This window comes from Polyergus mexicanus, unplaced genomic scaffold (assembly GCF_030449975.1).
Source record: "Polyergus mexicanus isolate NDT 795.1 unplaced genomic scaffold, iyPolMexi1.0 SCAF_11, whole genome shotgun sequence".
In the NCBI taxonomy this organism is placed as follows: domain Eukaryota; kingdom Metazoa; phylum Arthropoda; class Insecta; order Hymenoptera; family Formicidae; genus Polyergus; species Polyergus mexicanus.
The window spans coordinates 6,294,300-6,307,387 of NW_027223331.1; the positions used below are offsets into that span (position 1 = coordinate 6,294,300).

The window sequence follows — 13,088 nt, forward strand, 5'->3', positions numbered from 1 at the left end:
AAGCAGTGGTATCAACGCAGAGTACTTTGTAAAACTATTATTATTTATAGATTTTTTTTTTTTTTAAGAGAGGAGAAATCGCATCTCTTTTTTTATACTCTTTCCAAATGTCAAAAATTATACTCTACATTACAAATATGGCAGTTTATATTGCATGTTGTTTTATTTTAGACATATTCCAATTTTTTTATTACTATTTTATTCTATTTGAGATGCGAGACCCATACGTTGCATAAGTTTTTTTTTCCGTGAGATATAACGAATACCTCTTTTAAATAGTATACACATCATGTTATGGCAAAATAATGAATATATCTGATTACATAGGTAATATAAAACGGTATGTGTTACGTCACACAGTTTCATTATCGGAAATTTTCGTGAGTAAATAAATGTAATCATACTACTGATAAAGGAAATTGTACCTTATACATATAGCTATTGAACAAATAATCACTATATTTTATTTACCATTTCCACAGTTCTACATGAATAAATTGGCGATACATTGACAATTCTGTTTTTTCATATAATATATTTTTATTTATCGAACAAATATATGTTGTGCGAATCGCGAAGTGTGAATATTAACCTATAGTAACTTTATGATCTTCATCTGATAAAAATTTGTTTTTTTTTAATTTTTTAATTTTTTTTATTTTGATCTTTCCACCAATCGTACTGTGATAATTATTTATTAACGAAACATTCCACATGAAGTATTCTATAAATTGTAATCTTCATGTTCTTATAAAAAAAATCTTGCAGACTTGCCATGCAGCTTTAGGTAAACTAATTACTTTGTATCATTATTATACCATATTGCAGAATTTGCGTGCAAAAATGTATTATTTATATTTTCAATGTATACATAATGGTTTAGCATATATATATATATATATATATATATATATATATATATATATATATATATATATATATATATATATGTATGTGTGTGTGTGTGTGTGTGTGTGTGTGTATATATATATATATATATTGAGAGCTTAATTAATTAATACAATTGCATAAATATTTATTGTTTGTATATTCTATATTGTTGAAATTTGAGGTTAACTTTTACATTAGTCTATATTGAATATCACTCTTTGTTTGTCAGATTTATCTATCTTGCTGGTAAAAAAAAAATGGATATTACTCTTGTAGAAACTCCAAACGATGGTGGGGGGGATGGAACAGATAATCGTCCTATAAATGGTGAACCAGAATTAGCGTGTATAGTTCAAGATCAAGAGATGGAAGAAGGTATAATGATTTTTCTTTAATATACCAACTTTGTTTAAATTACTTTGTAATTTAGAAATAATCTTGTATAATCTTAAATAACATGTATGTATATATAAAATTTTTATATTGTTATAACTGATATAATTTTTATTCTCCTAATATATAGTATTATACGCTCTATATATATATATATTTTTTTTTAGATGAGGCTCGGTCCGAAGCAACTTTTCGATACACTGTTGAGAATATATCCAAGATGAAAGATTCACAATTATCACCTGCATGTTATGTTCGCAATTTACCATGGAAAATAATGGTGATGCCACGATCAAGTCAGACACAAGAAAGACAGCCGCAGAGATCACTTGGATTTTTCCTTCAGTGTAATGGAGAGAGCGAGTCGACATCATGGAGTTGTTATGCTGTCGCTGAGTTACGTCTCCTTTCTTGTAAAGAAGGACAAGAACTATTTAGCAGAAGTAAATATAATTCTTATTCTTTAATTTTTTTATTTTAACATGCATCACAAACTTAATGTTGAATCTAAAATGACACTTTTTTTTGCAATAATATAATTCATATTTTTATAGAAATTCAACATCTCTTCTATAGTAAAGAGAATGATTGGGGCTTTAGCCATTTCATGACATGGCAGGACGTTTTGGATCCTGAAAGAGGTTTTATCAAAGATGATTCAATTACGCTTGAGGTTTGTAACATATTTTTATTAATTAATATTTTTGAAACTGTTGTGATTTTTTTTCAGAGTTTCTTATTTTATTTCGCTTTTTCTAATTAATATTTTAATTATCGCTGTTTCTAATTAATATTTTAATTATCGCTGAAATATATAATTTAACTTTTTGCAAAGAAAGTTGTTCATACATATGATTTCACACATATGATTAGCATATATGATTTTTTAAATATTTGTTGTTTGTGATTTAGGTTCATGTAGTGGCTGATGCACCTCATGGAGTCAGTTGGGATAGTAAAAAACACACAGGATATGTAGGATTAAAGAATCAAGGTGCTACGTGTTACATGAATTCTTTACTACAAACTCTGTATTTCACAAACCAGGTTGGTAATATATAAACTTGGGAAATATATATTATTCCTATTGTTTTAATATATCTTTTATTAATGTATTTTCTTTTTAGTTGCGAAAAGCGGTGTATAAAATGCCAACAGAAAGTGATGATTCGAGTAAGAGTGTCGCGCTAGCCTTGCAAAGGGTTTTTCATGAGTTACAATTTTCTGACAAACCTGTCGGTACAAAGAAATTAACTAAAAGTTTTGGATGGGAAACGCTGGATTCTTTCATGCAGCATGATGTTCAGGAATTTCTACGTGTGGTAAATACATTATGCACTTTATTGCATTGTCACTCTATAAACTATTTGTTATACTATATTAATACATATATATATATATATAATATACAATATATAAATTATCTTTTTAGCTATTAGATAAGCTGGAGAGCAAAATGAAAGGAACGTGCGTGGAAGGAACAGTGCCAAAATTGTTTGAGGGAAAAATGGTCTCTTTTATCAAGTGTAAAAACATAGACTACAAATCCACAAGAGTTGAAACATTTTATGACATACAGTTAAATATAAAGGGCAAGAAGAACAGTAAGCATTGGAATTGACATCATGTTTTTGTGTGTAATACATAAGTGATGAGATATGGATAGATTTTTTTATATTTCAGTTTACGAGTCTTTTAGCGATTATGTAAGTACAGAAAGTCTCGACGGCGATAATAAATACGACGCAGGAGAACATGGATTACAAGAAGCAGAAAAGGGTGTAATATTCTCCTCATTTCCACCGGTTTTACATTTACATTTAATGCGTTTCCAGTATGATCCAGTTACAGATTGTTCTGTCAAATTTAATGACAGGTAAGAAATTGATACTTGTCAGAGCTTATATCAATTTATTAAATTACATAATATACATTTGTGTATCATAGTTATAGTATATAATTGTTTTAGTTATGTTTAAAAAACAAAGATATAAACTTCTATAAAATCTAAAATATAAATCTTATTTTATGTTTTTTGTGTAAATAGTTATGTAAACTTATCTTTTAAGGTTCGAGTTTTATGAAAAGATTAGTCTTGGCAAATATCTGCAAAACAAAGAAGCAACAAGTGCAGATTACACATTACATGCAGTTCTGGTCCATAGTGGTGACAATCATGGTGGACATTATGTTGTATTTATTAATCCCGCTGGTGATGGCAAGGTAAATGAAATATATGTTTTGACATCTATCATGAATTAAATACATACTATAAATCTCTTTCCTTTCCTTAATATACTTTATGTATACATACCATAATTTTATAGCTATCTATATTTCTATGACTATCTATAATTATCTATATTAAATTCTATATTTAAATTTTAGCAACTAGTTATTTTTATATCTTGATCAAAAAAATAAATTAATCTGTCCTTTATAGCCATATATTTTTACATCTTTGGTATTTATAAAATATTATTTTTTTATAAAGTACGAAAAAAAATTTCTTAAGTTTTTAAAGGCGTATTATCCAGAATAATCATTTAACAAATAATAATTAATTATTTTTCTTGTGCATTTTTTTCAACGATAATTACATGATTTCAATATTACATTAGTATTAATTTTCCTTATTCATTTCTTAACTTGTTACATTAGTATATTATATAATAACATTATAAATGACATTGAAAGATTTTGCTCCATCTATTCTATGGCAGTGGTGCAAGTTCGACGATGATGTTGTCTCGCGATGTACAAAGCAGGAAGCTATCGAACACAACTATGGTGGTCAAGACGAGGATATGTCTATGGCTGTGAAACATTGCACTAACGCTTATATGCTGGTTTACATAAGAAATTCAGAGCTGGAAAATGTTTTGCAAGAAGTCAAGGAAGAGGATATACCTCAAGAGGTCAGAAACGTCCTTCAAAGAGAGCTTTCCCAGGAGTTGAGCGACCTTGAACGTGACAAAGACGCGACTGACTCGATTAAAGACTCGCACACAGAGACGACGACTCTTCGTCCATGCACTCAAAATCCTCGAAATCCAAATCTCTATATTCATGATTTTTAACCGACAAACGCCGATATAGGCGGGAATAGGCGAAAGGAGTAAATTACTTGCGTTGCTTCTCGATCAAATTCTTCCTGAAGTTTAATGTTGTATGAGCTTGCTCAACAGTGAGCTTGCTCATAGCATAGAATTGTTAAACTCACATCAGACTGGGAGTATATATATATGAGAAAGACTCGAGGAGATTTTCTGTCCTCGTTACGATATATATTTTGGCTACCACACATTGATAATTTAATTTTTGAGAGATTCTACATAATAGTCTGTGTACAAATTAGAGGATTTATTTGATAAAATTCAATATTCCATTACATGTTTTTTCAAGTATTATTATGAACACTATTATAACGGTATGAATTTTTTGTCTTGGATTTTCTTAACAGAGATTTATGTTATTATCAGTTTTGAATTGCTATATTGGTAAATGTTAACATTATATAAATATCATATCCATATTTCAATGTGTTGTATTCATATTTAATATAACTTGATACAAAAATCAGACATGCTTTATCAGACTTGATTGCTAATGTACTAAATTCGAATACGCAGTGAAGTAAAGATTGTTTAGTAATGTCTGGAAAGATCCAAAGGTTGATATAAAGTGATTTTGTAAACACATGTACATTACAATAACGAAATTATATAATTCATGTTATATAGAGATTTGTTTTATATAGAATACCTTTGACGTCTTTTTTTTTGGACAGGATGAGGATTTTTTCAGTGCGGGCGTTCGAGGCGTATATAAGAAAATCACATACATGTGATTTTTTATTTATTTTTATCTTAACTCAATTTTATATCGATAACGCAAGGAATTAAAAAGAAAGATTCATGACTAATGTGCGTGTTACTATTTTGTCATTCTTGTCAGAATGCTTATCCTGAATTGGATAAACTTGAAGTCTGATCGTCAGACTAATATCGTGATGAGCCTTAGAATTGTTTTGGGAATGTTTTATTGTAACAAACATTGTATAATATTATAACAATAACAAATTTAATCATTGTACTGTAGTATATCAAAACCGTGAATGAAAAGTGAACAAACATATCGCAAGAAAAAATTGGATATGTGCGAGTAATTGTGTAAGAGAATTAGAAAAAAACAAAAAGAGTTATTAGTGAGAATATAATAAGTATCGATTCGAGCTGACGAATTTTAACTCTTGCAATATATATACAGGAAAAAGGAAAAATAACCAATATAAGTAGTACTTGTCGGCAACATCAGCTTCCTTGATATGTCTTCTTTAGTGTATCCATTATTTAACTGAATTATTTAGTGAGTGAGACATAATGTGATTTATATTACTCATCTCTTCGCGGTTTTTGTGAACTAATATTTAAAGTCGATACACATACAAAATAACGAGTAAAATAAGAACTTCGTGTTTCAAGAATCGCTTAAACAACTCGTTAATTCATTAAATTCTCTTCGTGTTAATAGTGATTACGATCATTGACAGATGCTATCTATATATTTATTTGTTGTTATATATTAATAACTAGAAGGGAGAGAGAGAGAGAAAGAGAGAGAGAGAGAGAGAGAGAGAGATAGAAGAACGCTAAAGCATTATCGATAGAGTAAATACTTTATGATAGCTTTAATCGTGAGATACCTTTAAATGCTACATCACTATTTTATATATAAAAATAAAAAAAAGAAGAATAACGAATAAATTGTTGGATACTAGAAAATTTCACAGGCAACAATCGCGTTAATTTTATTTATTTTTACCGCTATTCTCTTTCATCTACTCTATATGATTCATAAGTAATGGAGATATTCCAAGTTATACAAAGCATCTCCACACTACTATAGTTACACATTACATTGTTATAATTATTTGGCATGGGTGGTGGTTATAATGTTTTGATAGGTATGTATTATGCATGTACATAGCTAAATTAAGATATTTTGTTATTTATTTTTGATCAACAATTACACATTCTAGATATTGAGACGGTAACGCAGCATGTAATTAAAATAATATTATAAGATTTTCATATATCATATTTTTTTTGTACGCTATATTTGCCGTATCAATTTTTTATGTTTAATTACTAACTGTATATTTATTGTGTGATATTGTATTTATTAGCCAGCAAGAAATAACTGGGAACCATCACTCACCGCCAAATAATTTTTATTGTGTAATTGTTTGACTTGTGGTAGTCGATATAGCGGCAGATGAACAAAATTAAAATTACAGAATGAAAAATGTACCGTCATTCTTTTGATGTTTCGAATACAATCTGTTCTCGAATCTCAAAAGCATGATACATTCTTTTTCTAAAAAAAAGGACCAAATTATATAAATTTAAAAGATAGTCGAGGAAAAAAATGATTCAATGAGAACGAAACGAGTACACACGTGGATAATTTTAATTTTGTTGGTCTAGCTGGTGGAGAGGCTGCAAGAGGAGAAGAGGCTGGAACAGATAAGAAGAAAGGAAAGAACGGAGGCATACTTGTACATGACCGTCAATGTCCTTCTCGAGGATAGCTTTGACGGTCACCAAGGAAATGATCTCTACGACCCAGAGCACGCTTTATATCGTGTATTTCGCGTACGTAAGCAGGCCACTGTGCACGAGTTTCTCGAGCTACTGAGTGATAGTCTGGTAAGTAAGCTTAGTAAAAACATTTTGCGCTTTCGGTACTTCTTCACACGCTGTTATATCGCTTAGAGATTGATCTTGTGCTTATACATCTATCAGGATTTATTTACAAAATAAATCGATACTGGTGTGTAATATCTAATATAATATATTTCCTGTACTATGTGTGAACCATACAGTGCTTGATTAAACTATATTGTCACGACGGTAGGTAAAAAACTTCAAAAGAGACTAGACAATTTTTCTTTTTGATATAAGAATAGAAAACAATAGAAAGATTTTTTTTAATATGAAACTTATACACGTGTGGTAAAATAATATTGTAAAATTATTGATTCTGAAAACAGCTTTTATTTTCAATTTAGAAAATCAAAAAAGTGATAAAAAGAGAAATAAAGCAAATATATAATATCATTAAATTTATTCTGCAGAAATATCCGATAGAACAGATTCGCATTTGGCCGTTCAGTCAACGTTCGAACCAAACCTGCAGACCTACATTAATCGAGCCGGATGCTGATCTTCAAAAGCCTATCATCGATTGCGCGGAAAATCATAATCCATGGAATGTATTCGTCGAACTTGTTCCTCCAGATTCTGACATGACGGCATTACCGCCTTTCGACAAGGATACCGATGTTTTACTTTTTTTTAAACTTTATGATCCCAAAAATAAGAAAATCCATTATTGTGGTCATCATTATATGCCTGTTGTAGCCAAAGTCCGTAAGTTGAAGATACTTCTATAATATGATTATACTAGAAGAATATAATAGATATTCTCTTTTTCCATATACCATGTACATTTATATAATTAGATTAGACGATTAGAGAATATCTTAACATAACTCTGATAATAAATTTTGCAGAGGAGCTCATACCAATCTTAAATGAACGCGCGGGATTCCCACCAGACACTGAACTTGCTTTATATGAAGAAATTAAACCAAATCTAGTTGAGAAAATAGACAATCTAACAGAACCCTTGGAAAAAGTTTTGGAGGAATTAATGGACGGTGACATTATTGTATTTCAAAAGGAAGGAGATAATGAGATGTATGAACTTCCAACATGTCGAGAATATTTTAAGTAAGTAATAAATATATTTTTATATTTTTATAACAATTTTAATTATTTTTTATAATTCTAATTGTATTTCCGAATGTATTACAATGCTTGCTAATCTAACAATTTGCATTTTCAGAGATTTGTTCTATAGGGTAGAAGTAACGTTTTGTGATAAAACGATTCCCAACGATCCAGGTTTTACGATGGAACTTTCGCTAAGAATGACGTACGATCAAATGGCAAAGGCTGTAGCACAACGAGTCGGCACAGATCCGTACCTTTTACAATTCTTTAAATGTCAAAAGTAAATATTCATATATTTTTACTTATATTTTAATATCAATTATACACTGAGAGATTTTGATTACTTTGAAATGCTCTTTGGATGAAAGAAAGTCTTATCTTTAAATTTCTTTTTAGTTATAAAGATTCTCCCGGCCATCCTTTAAAATGTACATTCGAAGGCACGCTCAAAGAACTGGTTTCGTATTGCAAATCGAAAGTAAAAAAATTATTTTATCAACAGCTCAGTATTAGAGTAAACGAGCTAGAAAACAAGAAACAGTTTAAGTGCATATGGGTAGGCCCGTCACTTAAAGAGGAGAAGGAGATTATACTTTACCCAAATAAAAATGGTACCGTTGCCACTCTGCTCGAGGAGGCTAAGAAGCAAGTAGAATTATCGGAAAACGGATCGGGAAAACTGAGGATATTAGAAATAAATTGCAACAAACTTTTACCCGGCCCCGGAGACGATGTACTTTTAGATAACTTAAACTCGTCAGGCACCAAGCTGTATAGGATAGAAGAAATTCCGAATGACGAATTGCATTTAGCGGAAGGCGAAATGCTGGTTCCTGTTGCGCATTTTCATAAAGACGTTTTCTCAACGTTCGGCATACCCTTTTTCTTCAAAATCAAGAATGTGAGTGATCTTTCGAATTTAAATCTTTTCACGTACATATGTATATATTCATGTAACACAATGCATTTTAATAATTGTAATGCTGTACTTTATAGGGTGAACCTTTTCAAAAAATGAAGGATAGATTGCTAAAGAAATTAGGAGTACAGGAAAAAGAATTCGAAAAGGTAGGCATCCTTAGCTAATCTTTTTTGATCTCTTATGAGAATTCATAAAAAAACTTTGAAGTTTAAGTTCGCGGTGGTGTCAATGGGCAAGCCACAGTTCATTATCGACTCGCCGGACTGTTGTATCAAAGTCGACGATTTCCTTCCTAGATTTTCCGGTCAGAGTAAGTATAAATCATGTTTCTATTCTTCATTTTCTAACGCATGCGAATAAAGTGAGCGTCAAATAATCGCATAGTCTCACTATATTTAGTACGTAGTACATTGTAATATGATGCTGATGAAGAATAAATTTTGTAGTCTATCCACTTTTAAACGCAGGCACATCGCCACATAGGCCTTGGCTTGGCCTGGAACATGTCAACAAAGCGCCAAAGCGCTCTCGTATCAACTACCTCGAAAAGGCCATTAAGATTTACAATTAAATTTCCACCATACGAAGAAGAAATTAAATTAGGCAGCCACTTATAATAATTTATATACGACTCTGTATAGTAAAAGAATGATGTCTGATATACTAAAGGTTGGAAAATGCGTTTATGTATTCGTTTCTTTAGCCAGATTAAAACTATGCAATTTTAATACTGCGAGAACGATATCGAAAGGTAAATCCAAGCTTTGTATACGATGGATTATAAGATCGTTGTGAAATGTGCAGTGCTATTTTATGCATCATAGAAGAGCGATAAAATAGTTCCTCGATTCGAATTTGTAAAAGTTTTATTGGCCCGATGCTTACTTTGGCGTCACTCAGTACGGATTTTCGCCTAGACTTCGAGAACGTTTGATTATAAAATGCACATACATTGTACCTAATATTATTGTGTCTCTGATAATTCTCTCTAATAAACTATTTCTTTCTTTTTTTTTTTAATTTTATTAGGAAAACGTGACTTTTGTGTGAGAAATATACCGGCTTTTAACCTATCACGTATATAATTGTTACATCCCAAGAGGTACCATATTATGTTCTGCATGATGTAACATCTAACACTCGTAACGTATTATTGGTTCGAGAAAGATTGCCTACACACTCTCCTTTTATGCTATGTCTGTATTCAGAATATTCAAAATGTGGGGCTTGCCATCAATATTATGCTAGAAAAAAGGGCGCGATGTCACATTTTTAATTTACCCGAAAATTTTGTAACGCAAAGTATATCGTCTCATAAAAATTCTAACATTTAAGATAAATCTATTCCATTGATTCGAAATATAATTTCCTTCTCTTTTGTATTTTCTTCGTGTTTTCGAACAAAATCTAGAAAACTATTTTATTTTATATCGCATTATAAGAATATAAGAGGATAGAAAGTGCGTAAGCTAAATTTTTGCCTTTCCTGAAATATTATTCTTTTTAGAGCATATTTTTTGTGAGTTTTATCTTGTACATTTTTTACTATATAATGCCAGTACGTGAAATGCAAATATAAAAGGATATATAGATATTTAAAACAAGAAATTGACGAAACGAGCAATGCTTAATCTAGACAAAGAAATTCTCGATGAGAGATGCAAACGCTAGTTTAAGCAAATCGCATATAATAACGTTTTTTTTTTTTTTTTTTTTTTACCGCTTTATCTTCAACTGTTCCATTTTTGAGAAGCAATGTATAGGAGATAATGATTTAATCATCCAGAAATCATCATAGTATTTTCTTATTAAATTGATCATAAATTAGCAACTTATTTTTCCTTTTTATATTTAATTTATAAAATACGACAAAAAAGTAGATCTCGCACGAATGATTTTCAGGAAAGTAATCCGCGTGTTGCGCAAGAGCTCTGCTATTTGTGGATCCTTATTTATCATTTTCTACACCTTACTGTGATCAATTCAATTTAGCCAACATGTATATTTAAACATCATACCGCCACTTCTGGAATATTTGAAATAGCTTAATTGTAAATGTCAAAGAAGAAGGATACCGAGCTTTCTACGTGTGCATTATTTAATAAATTTCATTTTATGTTAAGAAATTGTTTGTTATTCATAAGTTTTTAATGAGTTAGATCTATAAGAATGTAAATTTAAGCTATTTTGAATGTTTAAACTTTTAAACGATTGCAGACCATTTGAAAGTCATAAGAAAATCATAATATGTTCCAAGTGCAAAAGCGAAATTTGTACTTTGTAAAGTGGCATAAAATGGTACACCAAACACACACACATACACACACATGAATTACTAAAGTGTTTCAATGTTTATCCGGCAATTTATCAGAAACTTTGTATGTGTATGTGTGTGGGTGTTTTTTTTTCCTGATTAATAATATAATCGATTAATAATAATAATAAAACAGAAATCTATGTGACGCGCAATAGTTTTTAATGAAGACTGGACAAATAAGTTAAACCACAGCATATTTTGCAAAAAAAAAAAAAAAAAAAAAAAAATTGAATGTGGTTGTACAGACTGTACTGTTTGGTGGCATATATGAAAAATCGTAATCTTAATATAATGCATCTAAAAAATTATTTAAAATTACACTCTATAAAGACACGTCAAGCGTGTTTTGCTTTTTATTTTTTACTTTTGTATTTCTGTTTTTATTTGAATCCGGCGTTTATTACCATTTAATAGCATGCTTATTAAATATCTTGTCAAAGTGAATGCGACGGGGAAAGAGAAAGAAAGAGAGAGAGTGTGGTATTTACAAAAAAAATTCAAATTAATTAGTTATAAAGAGCATAAAAGCATCATTACAGATCTGATTGAAGAGATATTTCATTCAAACAAATCGAGTATTTTTTGTACGCCTAAAGATTGGTGTGTGTAATATCGTAACATATATATATTATTATGACCGCATATGTTCGTAATTGCATTTTTTTTCATAGCACAGTTCTTTTTACATGAGCAGAAAAATTGATCATTTTATAAAAGATCTATACCGAATTACAGATGGAAAACACGCTACTGATAGATCTCTCGTAATAAAAGCGGCGATAATGATATTTTACATGTATATTATATACTCTGCACACAAGAGAGAAAGAGAGACAGAGAGAGAAAAAAAATGAAATTAATTCCTCCCATCCGAGATTATTGCAATTGTGTAACATTATATAACGTAATAAGAGAAATCATGACGGAAATTTCTCTTTTGAAATCGAAAGTGGTACGCGAGACAACAATCAATATTAATAAAAATAAACCTGTACCCTTTTTGCAAGAAAAAACAGAGATCATATAAAATCCCTTTGACGAGATCGCGTTAAGTTATTAATGATACTATTGACATCATATATTCGCGGCGTGTGATTGTAATGAACGACACGCCGAGGAAAAAAGCAAGACGAGACATCCGGTATACGATCGTGATAGATTTAATTGTAATAGATTGTATATCAAATACTTTTGCGTTTTTGTAGAGCTGATTTTATGAAGGAAACTGTTCAAGCAACTACAATTGTATAAATTTGAATATTTGATAGTTCATTTCTCTAAGTAAGCGAGACAAATGCGAGATGCAGCTATATGCGTAAAAAAATGGTAATAAAAGCAATACAAATGGATGCGTTATTATATTCAATATATTACGTTTTGTTAGGCATGTTATGAAGATACTTTTCTTCCTCCGTTTGTATCATCTATTATAGATATTGATAATACGTAATGTCGGGCTAAAAAACATATAAAAATAGTTCAACGTGTGATTATGTGAAATGGTGAAAAAACAACGAAGTTGAGTTCATAGGGTATCGGCTGATTAAAGACAGAGACACTAATAGTTATGAGTAGAAGAATTCAATTATAATATATACATGCTCTTAGTTTGTGTACTAAATAAATTCGAATATATCTGTTATGCTAAAATAAGCTGGCGAAAAAATTATGTTTTGAAATGTTAGCAGCTGCAGAGTACTATATATATGCAGACGTATCGTTAACTCAATTTTCTCTAACATTAGATTGGGAATTTTCCTATAAT

At 30.2% G+C, this 13,088-nt stretch overlaps 1 protein-coding gene across 3 annotated transcripts; it reads left to right on the top strand.

Moving 5' to 3' along the window:
- The first annotated feature begins 1,123 nt into the window (after positions 1-1,123).
- Usp7 (Ubiquitin-specific protease 7) lies at positions 1,124-10,346 on the top strand. Of its 3 annotated transcripts, none has more exons than XM_070303808.1 (17): positions 1,124-1,266; positions 1,452-1,727; positions 1,839-1,957; positions 2,197-2,331; positions 2,412-2,606; positions 2,717-2,888; positions 2,968-3,160; positions 3,354-3,507; positions 4,008-4,202; positions 6,774-6,995; positions 7,424-7,718; positions 7,862-8,081; positions 8,197-8,364; positions 8,481-8,985; positions 9,081-9,152; positions 9,214-9,316; positions 9,453-10,346. In XM_070303808.1, the coding sequence occupies exons 1-17, from the start codon at positions 1,149-1,151 to the stop codon at positions 9,575-9,577; spliced, it is 3,267 nt and encodes a 1,088-aa protein (XP_070159909.1). In that variant the 5' UTR covers positions 1,124-1,148; the 3' UTR covers positions 9,578-10,346. The 3 variants fall into 3 exon arrangements, with proteins under 3 accessions (XP_070159909.1, XP_070159911.1, XP_070159910.1); XM_070303810.1 differs by having other exon boundaries at positions 9,474-10,346; XM_070303809.1 differs by having other exon boundaries at positions 9,220-9,316.
- The last annotated feature ends 2,742 nt before the right edge of the window (positions 10,347-13,088 follow it).